At 55.3% G+C, this 12559-nt stretch overlaps 6 protein-coding genes across 6 annotated transcripts; 1 reads left to right on the forward strand and 5 right to left on the reverse strand.

The window, feature by feature from the left end:
• Positions 1 to 696: 696 nt before the first annotated feature.
• CMQ_2344 (adenosylhomocysteinase) lies at positions 697 to 2180 on the reverse strand (the record flags this gene model as incomplete). Its single annotated transcript, XM_014316302.1, has 3 exons — positions 697 to 709; positions 783 to 1218; positions 1280 to 2180. The coding sequence occupies 3 exons, from the start codon at positions 2178 to 2180 to the stop codon at positions 697 to 699; spliced, it is 1350 nt and encodes a 449-aa protein (XP_014171777.1).
• An 810-nt stretch (positions 2181 to 2990) lies between these two features.
• CMQ_2440 (eukaryotic translation initiation factor 3 subunit) lies at positions 2991 to 4177 on the reverse strand (the record flags this gene model as incomplete). The annotated part of the gene is made up of 2 exons (XM_014316398.1): positions 2991 to 3552; positions 3615 to 4177. 2 exons carry the CDS (start codon positions 4175 to 4177, stop codon positions 2991 to 2993), a joined length of 1125 nt encoding a protein of 374 aa, XP_014171873.1.
• An 871-nt stretch (positions 4178 to 5048) lies between these two features.
• Positions 5049 to 6118, reverse strand: CMQ_2118 (uncharacterized protein; the record flags this gene model as incomplete). Its single annotated transcript, XM_014316076.1, has 2 exons — positions 5049 to 5775; positions 5916 to 6118. The coding sequence occupies 2 exons, from the start codon at positions 6116 to 6118 to the stop codon at positions 5049 to 5051; spliced, it is 930 nt and encodes a 309-aa protein (XP_014171551.1).
• A 1043-nt stretch (positions 6119 to 7161) lies between these two features.
• CMQ_2219 (mitochondrial carrier protein) lies at positions 7162 to 8412 on the reverse strand (the record flags this gene model as incomplete). Its single annotated transcript, XM_014316177.1, has 3 exons — positions 7162 to 7961; positions 8038 to 8272; positions 8377 to 8412. The coding sequence occupies 3 exons, from the start codon at positions 8410 to 8412 to the stop codon at positions 7162 to 7164; spliced, it is 1071 nt and encodes a 356-aa protein (XP_014171652.1).
• A 798-nt stretch (positions 8413 to 9210) lies between these two features.
• Positions 9211 to 10461, reverse strand: CMQ_2096 (uncharacterized protein; the record flags this gene model as incomplete). The annotated part of the gene is made up of 3 exons (XM_014316054.1): positions 9211 to 9540; positions 9592 to 10149; positions 10276 to 10461. 3 exons carry the CDS (start codon positions 10459 to 10461, stop codon positions 9211 to 9213), a joined length of 1074 nt encoding a protein of 357 aa, XP_014171529.1.
• A 1207-nt stretch (positions 10462 to 11668) lies between these two features.
• On the forward strand, positions 11669 to 12349 carry CMQ_2407 (uncharacterized protein; the record flags this gene model as incomplete). Its single annotated transcript, XM_014316365.1, has 2 exons — positions 11669 to 12272; positions 12338 to 12349. Coding segments are annotated over 2 exons (616 nt in total), but the record flags the coding sequence as incomplete, so codon positions are not given.
• Positions 12350 to 12559: the final 210 nt, after the last annotated feature.

Consider the following 12559-nt stretch of genomic DNA (forward strand, 5'->3'; position numbering starts at 1 on the left):
ATATATTGGTCCTCGCGGCTACCACTTCAACCTTGTATTGCTCCGTGCTCAATTAAGCGCGTATGAGTGCCATGAAACGGATATGTTTATCAAGCCCTAGGCTCAGTCTTACGCTACGGTGTAGGAGGGAGACCCCGAGGGAGATTTTAAGAATTAAAAGTATCCATAGCCCGAGACAAAATGTCCGTGAGCTTCCCTTAAGAGTAAGGGTCGATACCAATGTATTCTCTGCCTGTCTGGGACTTGTGTTGAAACCAAAATGCAGCGCGCCAACGCCGTATACATTCTCTTATGCCTCGTGGTATAGTTTTGTTGAAAAATAACTCCCCATCATTGGCTGCCTGATCTCGCATTTGCGGATAGGCCCATCCCAGTAGACGTTTCCTTGCGTCGTTTTCTCAATGAACAAAAAAAAATCATAAAAGCAAAACAATCATGGCTCCTTTTCCTATGCTGTTGAAAACATTCTCTCTACCTCGGTGGACGCGACGGAACAAGCCAACGCAAACACGATGTAGAAAGCGACATTGGTAGCAGAAACAAGCGTCGAGTCGGTTTCCCGGTTGAAGCGGGATTTACTTTCTCAGATGCGAACCGCAATAATCTTCTATCCCATCTGACCGCGCAGAGAATATGGCGAAGATACGAGATGAAGTAGGTGAATGGATGATGGGACAAATTGAACGATTGGGTAAATTAGTAGCGGTACCTGTTTCCAGAGCTGTCAGCATACATGAAAGGGGACACAATGCCGAGAGAGAGAGAGAGATAAAAGAACGTACATGTCGGACTTGAAAGGGCCCTCAATGGGCAGACCGAGATACTCGGCCTGCACCGGCGTCAGGGAGCTCAGCTCGGCGTTGACGTGGCTCAGGTGCAGCTTGGCGACCTCCTCGTCGAGGATCTTCGGCAGGACGTAGACCTTGTTCTCGAGAGCGCCAGTCTTGGCGAACTCAACGTACTTCTTGGAGAAAGCGGCGTCCTTGTTCTTGAACAGCAGGATCTGGGCCAGAACCTGGTTGGTGAACGAGCACGACATGACAAACGAAGAGTGACCAGTGGCACAGCCCAGGTTGACCAGACGGCCCTCAGCCAGCAGGATCAGGTTGCGGCCGCTCTTCATGGTGAAGCGGTCGACCTGAGGCTTGATGTTGGTGTGGCTCGCGGCGTTGGCCTTGAGCCAAGCAACGTCAATCTCAACGTCGAAGTGGCCAATGTCTAGGCTGGTCAGCAGAGAGGTCTTCAAAAAGGGTCTATATATACAAGAAGTGAAACGTACTGCAGACAATGGCGTCGTTGGGCATGGCCTCGAAGTGCTTGCCAACCAGGATGTCGCGGCAGCCGGTGGTCGTCACGAAGATCTGACCGATGGGGGCAGCCTTCTCCATGGTGGTGACCTGGAAGCCAGCCATAGCGGCCTGCAGAGCGTTGATGGGGTCAACCTCGGTGACCAGCACACGGGCACCCATGCCGTGCAGAGCCAGGGCGCAGCCCTTACCGACGTCGCCGTATCCGGCAACGACGGCAATCTTGCCGGCAATCATGACGTCGGTGGCACGCTTGATGCCGTCGACCAGGGACTCACGGCAGCCGTACAGGTTGTCGAACTTGGACTTGGTGACGGAGTCGTTGACGTTGATGGCGGGCACCAACAGCTTGTTGTTCTTGAGCATGCGGTACAGGTGGTGAACGCCCGTGGTGGTCTCCTCAGACAGACCGAAGCAGCCCTCGAGCATCTCGGGGTACTTGTCGTGCACCAGCTGGGTCAGGTCACCGCCGTCGTCCAGGATCAGGTTCAGCTTCTGGTTGTCCTTGAAGGCAATGAGCTGCTGCTGCAGGCACCAGTTGTACTCCTCCTCGGTCTCACCCTTCCAGGCGAAGACGGGCACGCCCGAGGCAGCAATGGCCGCGGCAGCGTGGTCCTGTGTGGAGAAGATGTTGCAAGACGACCAGGTGACCTCAGCGCCGAGAGCGACCAGAGTCTCGATCAGGACAGCAGTCTGGATGGTCATGTGCAGGCAGCCGGCAATGCGGGCACCCTTGAGCGGCTGGTCCTCAGCGTACTTGGCACGGGTGGCCATCAGACCGGGCATCTCATTCTCAGCCAGTTCAATCTCGCGGCGGCCAAAGGCAGCCAGCGAGATGTCGGCAACCTTGAAGGTCGAAGCCGGGGCAGACATTTTGGATGATGTGTGTGAGTAAAAAGTGTCTGTAGGCCACGGAAGTCAGCCAATTGGATTCTCGAAAGAGGTAATCTAAAGATCAGAGCTTGAAGCTTGTCGCAGAAAGAGATTTCCATTTGAGAGGGCGATGTTGAACATGACCCCAAATGGTGAAACCTCATCTTGTGTAGCTTCGCTCAATGGGTAGTTTCACAGAGGAGTTGCACCGAGACATACCTGTAAAGAAAGGAAAAGTTTCACGAAAACCGAGACACTTATGAGAGGCGAATGGAACAAGAAGAGAGAAGCCGGGAAAAAAAGTGAGAGGGAGATTGGGAGAGAGGAACAGGTAAGTGAAAAGTAGTGATCTGGTTTTTCTCGGTGGGGCAGGAACGATCAATGAGGGGTTAAGAGGGGGACAGAAAAAAAAAGGGCGAGCAGCTAAACCCAATCAGCACAGGCGGAGACCCTTGTGGTCGATCCGATTCGCCCGCTGCAGTATTAGACCAAAACTTACGATCAAACGTATGTAGTTTTTGAAATACGTAGCATGCAAGGCCTAGGATTGTGTCGCCTGTGATATCTCTGCGTATTTACTCTTCTTCTTCCGCCTGCCTCGCCCTCCCTGCCTCTCTCCCGCTTTTTTCTTGCTGTAAGAAGACAGTCGTAGTCCCATAACGCCAGGCCGAATGCAAAAAACCCTCATCCCTCACTCGTGTTTGCACCCAGAGATAAAAGCAGTGCCCCAAGCCAAAGCCCGTCCGATGAGGCAAAATTACGAGGGGAAAAATAAATCTACACCGCCCTCTACCCGCTCCGCGGAGCCTTCTATTCCGGCAGCAGGTTTCCGCGCACGGCAAACATCTTGGCACTGACGTTGGCGGTGAAGCCGTCGACCTGGCGGCTGTACTGCTCGACCTGGCGGGCGTTGAGCATGCCCTCGAGCCGGCTGGGCTCTTGGGGCAACTTGAAGAGCCGCTGCCACTCGTCCTCGGGCAGGGCGGGCTGCTTGGCGATGACGCGCTGGGCATTCTCGGCCTTGCGCTTGGTCTGCCAAGCGGTGATCTTTTGCTGCTCGCGGGTGAGCTGGCGCTGGTAGTACTGGTGGTTGTTGAGGTCGGTGTAGTGTGACTCGATGCTGTCGAGCAGCAGGTCGCACGTCTTCTCCAGGAACGGGTCGATGGACAGCTCGAGGGCGTCCAGAGACGGGAACGGCGGCACAGCCACCGGGTTGCGCTGGATATCGGAGAGCGATGCCGGCAGCGCGACCTCGGCGCTATCAGGCGGCGCTGGCAGCTGGTGGATGAAGGTGGTCAGGAGGTGCGAGTTGTGCACCGTAATGGGCAGCTCGACCAGGATGTCCTTGTACGTGAGCTTGGTTTTTTGCAGGCTGCAAGGGTTAGCAGGCGTAAAGAGCAAGACAAGAGGGGAGAAGAGCGGGAGGGCACATACTTCTCAGTCGTGAACTTGCCCTCCTTGTAGGCGGCCAGGAAGGTGTTGGTCAGGCGGAAGGCGCGCAGGTTCAGGGCACCCTGCGAGCTGCGGCTGACGTCGTAGACCAGGGCGGCCTTGCTCTCGCCGGTGGAGGCATCACGCTGGTAGTGATACAGGTTCTCGATCAGGCTCATGGTGACAAAGTTGCCCATGGTGGCGCTCGTGTAGAAGCCGACGTTGTTGGCGTCCACGTTGACCTCCTTGAGGTGGCGGATCATGTCGGCCTGGTAGGCGATATTGGCCTTGGACCGCGGCGCGGCCGCAGCGAGGGCAGACACATCGTTCTGGTGGCCGCGGTCGTTGGATGACGTGGCGCCGTCCAGGCTGGCTGCGTCCTGGGCCGGGAAGGCAAACGTGTTGGTGATCTCGAGCGTGCTGCCATTCTGCATGCCGACGATGGAGCCGGTTGCCGTCGTGGGGAAGGTCGAGGAGCAGTGCTTGGTGATCTTCATGACGACCAGGGCCTCGACCTGGACCGCCTGGAAAGGCGAGTCCTTGATGGCGTCTGCCACAGAAACCATGATCGATCGTTGGTGGTTGGTACTTGGTGGTGGGGCAATGTGAGCTTGTTCAGGCGGTCTTCAAGGTGCGACAACGAAAGACAGGAAATCGGCCGTTGAGGATGGGAATTGAAGCTAGAGAGAGCCCGGTGGCGGTCGTCCGGAGGAGAGGTGTCGCAAAGGAGGGGGGCACGGGGATGGTCGAGCCGGTTGCGTGGTGCGAATTTTCGGCTTTTTGAGGGCAAATCTCAAAAATGCTGAGAATTCTTCTTTTGCTCCGTTTGTGGGTTTGCGGCAGCCCGGGGCTTCGAGGGCGGTGTCTAGCGGCAGAACTATACGGGCGATTACCCCACCTCGCCGACAAGGACAGTGTTCAGAAAGTCAACACTGTACAATGTATACGGTGCATGCTGAGAGGCATTTTCTGGGCCCCGTCTCACTGCTCCTTTTCCACTCCTCGATGCGCACGACGAGAAGCAGCCCGGCATGGCTGCCCTGGGACGGACAAACGCACAAATGGCGGGAAGAATGGGCAAAACAAGCGTCTGAGTAATAGCATAAATCAGTTCAAGCGTCTATTCGTTTCCCCCTTCCTCTTTGGTCAAGTAGAAATATGGCAACATCTAGCTTACAGGGTGAAGCCCACGCTCATCCCACACGAACCCCCACGCCTTTGACCACCATGTCCGCCGGACTTCGCCCTTTCGCATGCAGGCGACAACGAGCTTAAAATGACGACAGACCCATGTCTCATCCTGTTTTATATCTTTCCTGCTCTCTCCTTCTTCCTGTTTCTTTTCCTTATAAAATCCCGTACTTTAGCTGCACATTTCAGCGTCAGAACTGTCGTATAAAACATTACTTCGTGTCATGACTTTCCGGGCCTCCCCATCTACTCCGTCCACTCCCCAATCTCCCACTGGCTGACATCGTCATGAATGTCCAGCCGGTAGCGTTCGATATGCCACTCGCTATACAGCGACCGCACGGCCGAGCTGGCCCGCTGATGCTCGCGGCCGCGGCCGGCCACGCGAGCGTCGGCCTGCGACCGCCACACGCATGTTGCCAGATTGCGACCGTTGGCGTCGGGGTTGTTGAACCAGTACCGGATCAGGCCGCCACTAGCCAGGGCCTCGCGGTGGGCGGCCACGTCGAGATGGTCCAGATCACTATACGTAGTGGCGGGCGGGATCTGTGAGCGAAAGCCGACGACGAAGAAGTGGGCGCGTTGCCAGCGGAAGCCTTCTGGCACCTTGGCTGCTACGAGCCGACGGAGGAGGTCGATGACGGAAGACAGGTTGAACGAGTCTGCATAGGGTGCCGTGGCGTAGTCGTCACGGACCTTGTCGAAGACGGTCAGGGCGCGGGTCAGCAGCCTTGTCTGGGGGTCGAGTGTGTCGAGGTCCAGCAGATGGTCTGGGTAGGGCGAGATGGCAATATAGCGAGAGTCGTCAAGTGACGGCACCAGTGTGCTGTTGCCGCCGATGCTTTCTGTGAGGGCCAGCGCCCCTTTTTCATCGGACGAGTCATGACTGTGGCTGATGTTGGCTGACGACAGAGGCTGCACGGTGGTGGCCATTGTTGGAAGAGGTATGGTTTGGTTTGCAGGTGTGTTGGATCTGGACAGGACGTGAAGTGGTCCAAGACGGTCTTGAGAAATCTTTGGGAATCTTGGCACGCAAATACAAGTGGGAGAGAAGAACATATACAGGGGGAGAGGGGGGGATTAGAGAACAGAAAACGGAATACGGAAACCGACGGGAGCAGCAGATGGCCAACAGTAAGGGTGTTGCCGAAATCTCGAGCGGCCATCTGCGGCAACTTGAGGACGACTGCTGCGCTCAGGTTGGGCGCAGGCCAGCCAGCAGCCCTCCGTCGTCCCACTTCCGGCGCGCAGAGATTGTGCTCTCGACACAGGATGGCGTTCTTGCTCTGGTCGCCGGCCCACTCGCCTGTTGACATCCCCTTGGCCGATGGCGAGCTCTCATTTGTCTACAAAGGACGGCCCCGCTGCTCGGGCGGCGCATATTGGCACAGATCCCGTCGCAATCACAAAAAGATGATTAACAACTTGTTAGTTGCCTCCTGCAAGGTACCGGGGGGGGAGTTCCGGAGCGGGCAAAATCGCAATTTTTTCCTTCTTTATTTCTGTCGTCTCGCCGGTCGCTTTCGTCGAATGTATCCTGGTTGTTGGGAGGTTGGATTGATGGCGCCATTGTTTCCTCGGCTTGTGCCATGTGGACCAGTCATGTTGGCCGGCTGTTCAAGGCACAAGTCTCAGCATTTACCCTCTTCGTCCTTTCCTCCTGAATTCCTCGTTTTTTGGCCTCCTTCGCTCCTGCTACCTTTCAGTCCTTTCGTCGTAATTTCCTGCACTACCATCCGCTTGTTATTTTCCTGGTTCGTTTGCCTTATCTTGCTCACCTTACTGGTCTCCGAAGTCGGTGGAATCGGTGCGCCTCCTTCTGCGCTGAAGTATGCAGGCAGTTACCATTTTCACCGCCAGCTGCATGATAAGGACACAGGCAAGTCTGGCCGACGTCGTATTTTTCTCTGTCTAGATAGCCTGAACCGGCCAACGATTGGAATTTCGACATGCCGCGCGGCATACTGCAGCCGTGAGTGGCCTGATAGATTGATGCACGTCTTTCTTAACTCTATGTTTTTACAGATCATATGTATGCACGCATCTTGATATATGCATCCTTCCACCTCGACGCCCTACACTCTCCACTTGTGACCACACGAAGCGTATCTCTGCTCGTAGATCGTCTCGTTTTCAGGCGACACCCATTCTCATTTCTGCCCATCGCATTGGCGGCTGTCGCTATCTGCTGCTGCATGTGGACGCAGGAGACTGGAGACCTTTTGGGCCCATCTTTTGGCCCTGCTGACATCCGCATTTGGCCGCCGACCTTCTCCGGTTTGTCGGTTATTACTATGTGGAGCGTCTGTCATCTTTTGCTTTATGCTCGCGTTCTGCTGCCCCCTCTGTTTCCTGCTCATCACAATCCGGCATCGTCGGATTCGCGCCCATTTCGCAGCCACGCCTTGGCCATCTCATATGTGCCCAAATAGAGACCGCTGCCAACAAAGGTCCAGGCTGCCCGCAACGCTCCACCGCGGAACATGCCGCGCATGCCGTGCTCGTGGTAGACGAGCCGCGTCAGCTGCAGGGCGTTCTTGTGTTGGGGATGCATCTGCTTGTCGGAATGTGCTCCTGCCGACAGCATCATGCGGGTCTTGATCACGTCTGACGGCGTCGTGACCACGGCAGCCACGGCTCCCGATGCGCCAGCGCTCAAGCCGTTGGCTGCGCCTACTAGCAGCAGTTGTCCTACACGGTCAGGGCTGCTACCACCGCCGTGTTCATAGTCATTGCTCCACCGTGCCAACAGGCGCACGCGCATGGCCTCGAACATGGGGAACTGCAGCGCTGTGAACGGCACGTTGCGGGCAACAAGCGCCGAATAGCCGGACAGCAGCCGTCGGGAAGCGCCTCCCTCTGCGTTGCGCAACATCTGTAGCGCCTGCAGGGAGCTGCTCATCGATGGTTTGATGGCAGATGTTTTGGGGATTGTGGTGGTCGTGGCGGCAGATGCGGTGGCAGCCCTCTGGATCATCTGTGCATTCTGCTTGATTACCTCGGCCGGCGTGAGAACTAGGCACGATGCCAGCTCGGCTATGCCGGACGATAACGAGTGCACGACAGCGGCCGGAGGTGCCTTGCCGCCATTCACCGCGTTTGGCAGCACATTGCCTACTACGAGCTTTGCTGACTCATAAGTGCTGAAGAATATACCAGCTGTTCCGACGGCCAGCTGAGTCAGGAAATAGGAGACAACCAGGGCTGCTGAAAAAATGGACCGGAGGAGACTTACAGGCTGGTAACGTCGCAACAACAACGCTGCCGACGCCCTGATAGAGACCGCGTAGGGCATAGGGAGACCGGATGGCGCGGCGTAAGGCGGCATCAGTGGCGGATGACACAGATGGCGTCGCCGGTGAAGAGGGAGAAGCGTAGGTCTTGATGTAGTCCTGGCTCTGCAGACGGGTTTTGATCGTGTCGAGAGGGTAAACCAGTAAGTCAACAGTAAAGGCAGCGAAGGCGCCGGCCTGCAGGTGTTCCAGAGTCAGTCACCGTCAGTCTGCTTAAGCCAGTAAGCCGATCACTTAAAAATACAGCATAGGGACAGAAGAAAGAAAGAACAAATGCCTACAAGCAGAATCTCTGCGTATGTGCTATCGTGGCTCATGGCGATGCAAACACTCCAAAGCACGTTTTCCGCAAAAGCGTGCGAAATTACAGGAGGACGAATGGGGAGGGTGTGAAAACAAGATGAAGCCGGAGAATGTGGGCGTGCGAGAGGCGAGATGATCAGATTATCTGATAACTGAAGCAACGGGCGGACAATAGCTCCGGCATGTTTTTAGCACGTCTCTTCGTATTCCCGTAGATAACTTGGGTTTACATCATCTTGCTTCTTAGCGATTATCCGGCGGCTCTTGGCGCGTAGAACTTGTGAGAGACGGCATTACGTAGCAGCTGGTGCGGTTTTTATGGAGTAGAGGTTGCATTCTGGGGCAAGTTCAGCCGGGCTACCGATCGAACTCTCACGTTGCAGCGGGATCCTTTGCAGGACGGACTGCAAGCGTAGTTGGACCTCTAGTTTGTGTGCTGCACTGTTCTCTAAGGGCTTATAATTTTCCTGACCTTGTAGTCTATTATCTATCCACGAACAAAACGATATACTCAAATTTGCATACATTTTTCAATATATGCCACTAGCGATATAGCCTTCAGCTTAGGGCCAAATGCCAGGGAGGGTAAATAAAGTTTGCCAAGCCTTTTGTTTAGTTTCCAGATACAACATCCATCATCCGTGTGTTGATGCATAAATGTGTGCTCATGCAACACGGCTTCCGCACTTGATACTACATTGTTCTGCATCTCATGTGCTCAATATATATTTTCCCGAGACCCTCCTTTAGTAGCCAAACGATATCACGCTAGAGCCACAAATTAGAATATGCAGCTCACCGTTCGTGCTTCATCACAGCTCGTCTTCTGCAGTCGGAGCATCATCCATACCGACCTCATCCGGACAGGTGTCCTCGTCTTTGGCATCTTCGTTGCTTTCTTCCTCACGGTCCGAGCCTTTCTCGCCACTTGGCTCGTTGCCTGCGGCCGGCGGGGACTGTTGGTCGGTGGAAGCTGTGGAGCCCATGGGGCTTGTGGGGCTCATGGGCCCTCGTACCGGCAGAGGCCGTGCAGCCTCTGCCTCTGCCTCTCTCTTCCAAAGAATGATTTGACGGTGCTGACGGTTGCGACACAGTTCCAGCCACTTTGCGCTGACAGCCAAATCCGTGCGGTCGGGAAAGTGCTTGAATCGTCAGAAATTGGGTGACCGCCAGAAAAAGAAGGAAATGATTACCTGGTCACGGAATGCGTCGTCGATTTCAGACCGGGGCGTTCGCTCCAAGAGGTCGAGCTCGTGTTGGGCCCACGCAGCCGTGAGAGGTTTGTGGTGTGTCAGGCTGGCTGAGCGGTAGGAAGATATGAGCCAAGGCGGCAGCAATCCAGGCGGATGGTTCTGGTTCACGGAAGAACGCTGACGACGCCGGATACGGCCCTGCTGTCCCGCCCGTGTCACGAGCCGCGTATCCTGGTAGTACTGGTGAAGCGTGTCTGCTGGCCGAACAGGTTGTGGGTATGGCCAGTGTTCTTGCTGCACCCCGACAGCTGGCAAGCCAATCTGTGGCTGTGTCGGGTTCAGAGGAGCCGACGGGTAAGCAGAAGAAGCATTGCCGGCATCGTCGTCGAGCGAGTGGGGAGTGTCGTAATCCGATTCTGCCGTTCCTGCTGGTTCGGAACTGTACAAGGCTGCCGAAATACCAGCCTCTCTAAGCCTACCATCATCGTAGTAGTCCCGGTTTTCGATGTCCAAAAATCCGTGGAACAGTGTGCCGTCTTCCGAGCTGTTCCCGGCCTCCTAATCCAGGGAATGCGCAGACTCGGAGACAATTGCCTCCTGGCTATTGTGGTCGCCGACATGAAGGCCTTTATCAAAAGATGTACAGGCTTTCAGGCCTGAGGCCGGAACTGCATCTAGTCGCACTGCTTCAGGGGGCGGCGGATACAGAATCGCAGGATCAATGAGGGAGGTATCATCACTGTCGTGTTCACTTTTGATGCCAGTATCAAAACTTTTGCCCTGTGCGCCGCAATGCCAGGCTGTCTCGGCCAACTCGACTTTTGACCTGTCTACTCGAGGCGACACGTTGACCCAGATTAATTCGTTCATGTCGTCGGCTGGCTATAACAAAAAGGGTTGAATGCAGGTATACAAAAGAATAAGATTAGTGTGGAATGCGGGACAAAAGCGCGTCTACTTCGTCTTGGAACAAAATGTTAAACTGACGTCGAGGTGGACGGATATAAAACTGGGTCGGCTTAGATAATAAATTCAACCCCCATGGCGCAAGATGCAACCAGTACTATGCGACCACCTGCATAGGATTGGGCTTTAGTGTGTCAATGAGACGTATACGATTTTTTGCGACCAATGATCGTGTGACAAGGTGAAGCCATGCCACAGGAGTACAGAGCCAGGAAGGCTATTAGGATAGGGCGCGCAAGCAAGGCAGGACAATGACGCAAGAGTAGCCCATCACAGCGTGGAACTTTATGTCGTGACAAAATAGGCAACGAGTGTAGGCCTCTGGACCCACAAGGCGACGCTGAACATGTTTGGTCATGCCGCAGCAGATGCTGATGCAAGACGAGAGCTAGCAACTGACCGCAAACGATTTGGAGCACAACAGTGGTTCTATCTGACGACAAAGACAAAGAACGGCATGGCGAAAGTTCTGGAAAAGCTGCAGAATAAAACTGCAGTGGCTTGGGAAAGTGCATGGTAAGGCAAGGCACACACGCACATAGGCGCAGAAAAGACAGACAAAGGAAAAAAATGGGAAAACGACAGGGGTGGATGCAAATGATTAGGCGGCGAAGTCAATGGGAGGGGGGTGATCCAGCAAAGTGACGGGGGTGTTGTAAGACGCGGCTCTCCGTTCTTGGCGGTCGCCTTTATTCCAGGACGACACACGATTGTGACCCCCTCCTCCGACTGTAACGGAGGTTTTATAAAGAGATCTGCCACGTACCCCTCCGTATGTCGTTCTTTCCTCTCTTCTCCCCTCTCTCATCCACTGTCGCTCTTTAGACAAATTCTGCAGCATCCGCTTTGGGCCAACTGGGAGCAAACAGTACCGGCATCACAAAGACAAAACGAGGGATTGCCACTTCACTATCTCGCCCATCGCCTTTTTAGCTTTCGGCGTCCAGACCCTGCTTCGGTCACCGCCCGCTCCGGTACACGACCACGCTTCTCAAATTCTACCATTTAGACACAACCGTGTCACTTCACAATCGGAGCGAGCACGATCTTCTTGACAGCCAAGGCCGCCTCTCTCCTTCTTGGCCCCCTCGGACGGAGCGATCCTCGAGCCATGAGAGAGAGCTCATCAGCCAGAATCTGGCCAAGCCAGGAACAGCACCGCCGCCGTCGCGACCACAACATTACGCATACAATATCCGCTCGGTACTCGTCACCTTCGGGATCAAGCAGGCCACAGACTCCCTCCACATCACATTCACCATTGGCCGACCCGATGGCTGCGCACGCCTCCTTGCCCTCACCGCCGCCATCTTCATGCAGTGAACGGAGGCCACGGACAATGGACATGGCATCTGGCCCACCGGAACGCTATGTTCCACCTCGCGCGCCTAGCCCGCCATCTCTAGTAGCAGCCAGCTTTCCGGCCTCAGCATCCAAGCAGCAGCCTACATATGGAGAGCAAAACCAGCAACAAAGGCAAATGCAATACCAGAACGGTTGCCACCTGCACCGCCTGGCTGGCCAGTTTCACCCCATCACCCCAGACGCCTCACGAGAGCAGACTCCCGGAGCACCCCCCGAGCATTGGTGCCTTGACTGCCGCGGAGACGGGGAAACCGGGCACAGAAAGGCGTGCCTCAAGGCTGGCAACGCCAGTAGTAGTAGTAGCAGCAATGACAGTGTCCCGGAAGGACTGGGCAAGTGGGAACAGCAGCGTGAGAAGCCCAGACACCTATCACCCCTCTTCACCCTCGATGTCACATGACTTACATATTCATAGAATCTACTGCCCTAGCATACATGCAGCGAAAGAGACAGGAAGCATCAAGGCGAGGGGTGCAAGAACACTAGACGTAGGGGTGGGTGTGGGTGCCGGGTGGTGTGGGCGCAGCAATGTTGTGGTGTGGGTGCTAGGCGGGAAGGATGGTGGATGGTTGCCTGGTGGCCTATCCTCTGCGTAAAAGCGTCCATGTGTTCTTGTCATCTGTCAAAGTGTGCTATA

Source organism: Grosmannia clavigera (genome assembly GCF_000143105.1).
Source record: "Grosmannia clavigera kw1407 unplaced genomic scaffold GCSC_156, whole genome shotgun sequence".
NCBI lineage: Eukaryota > Fungi > Ascomycota > Sordariomycetes > Ophiostomatales > Ophiostomataceae > Leptographium > Leptographium clavigerum.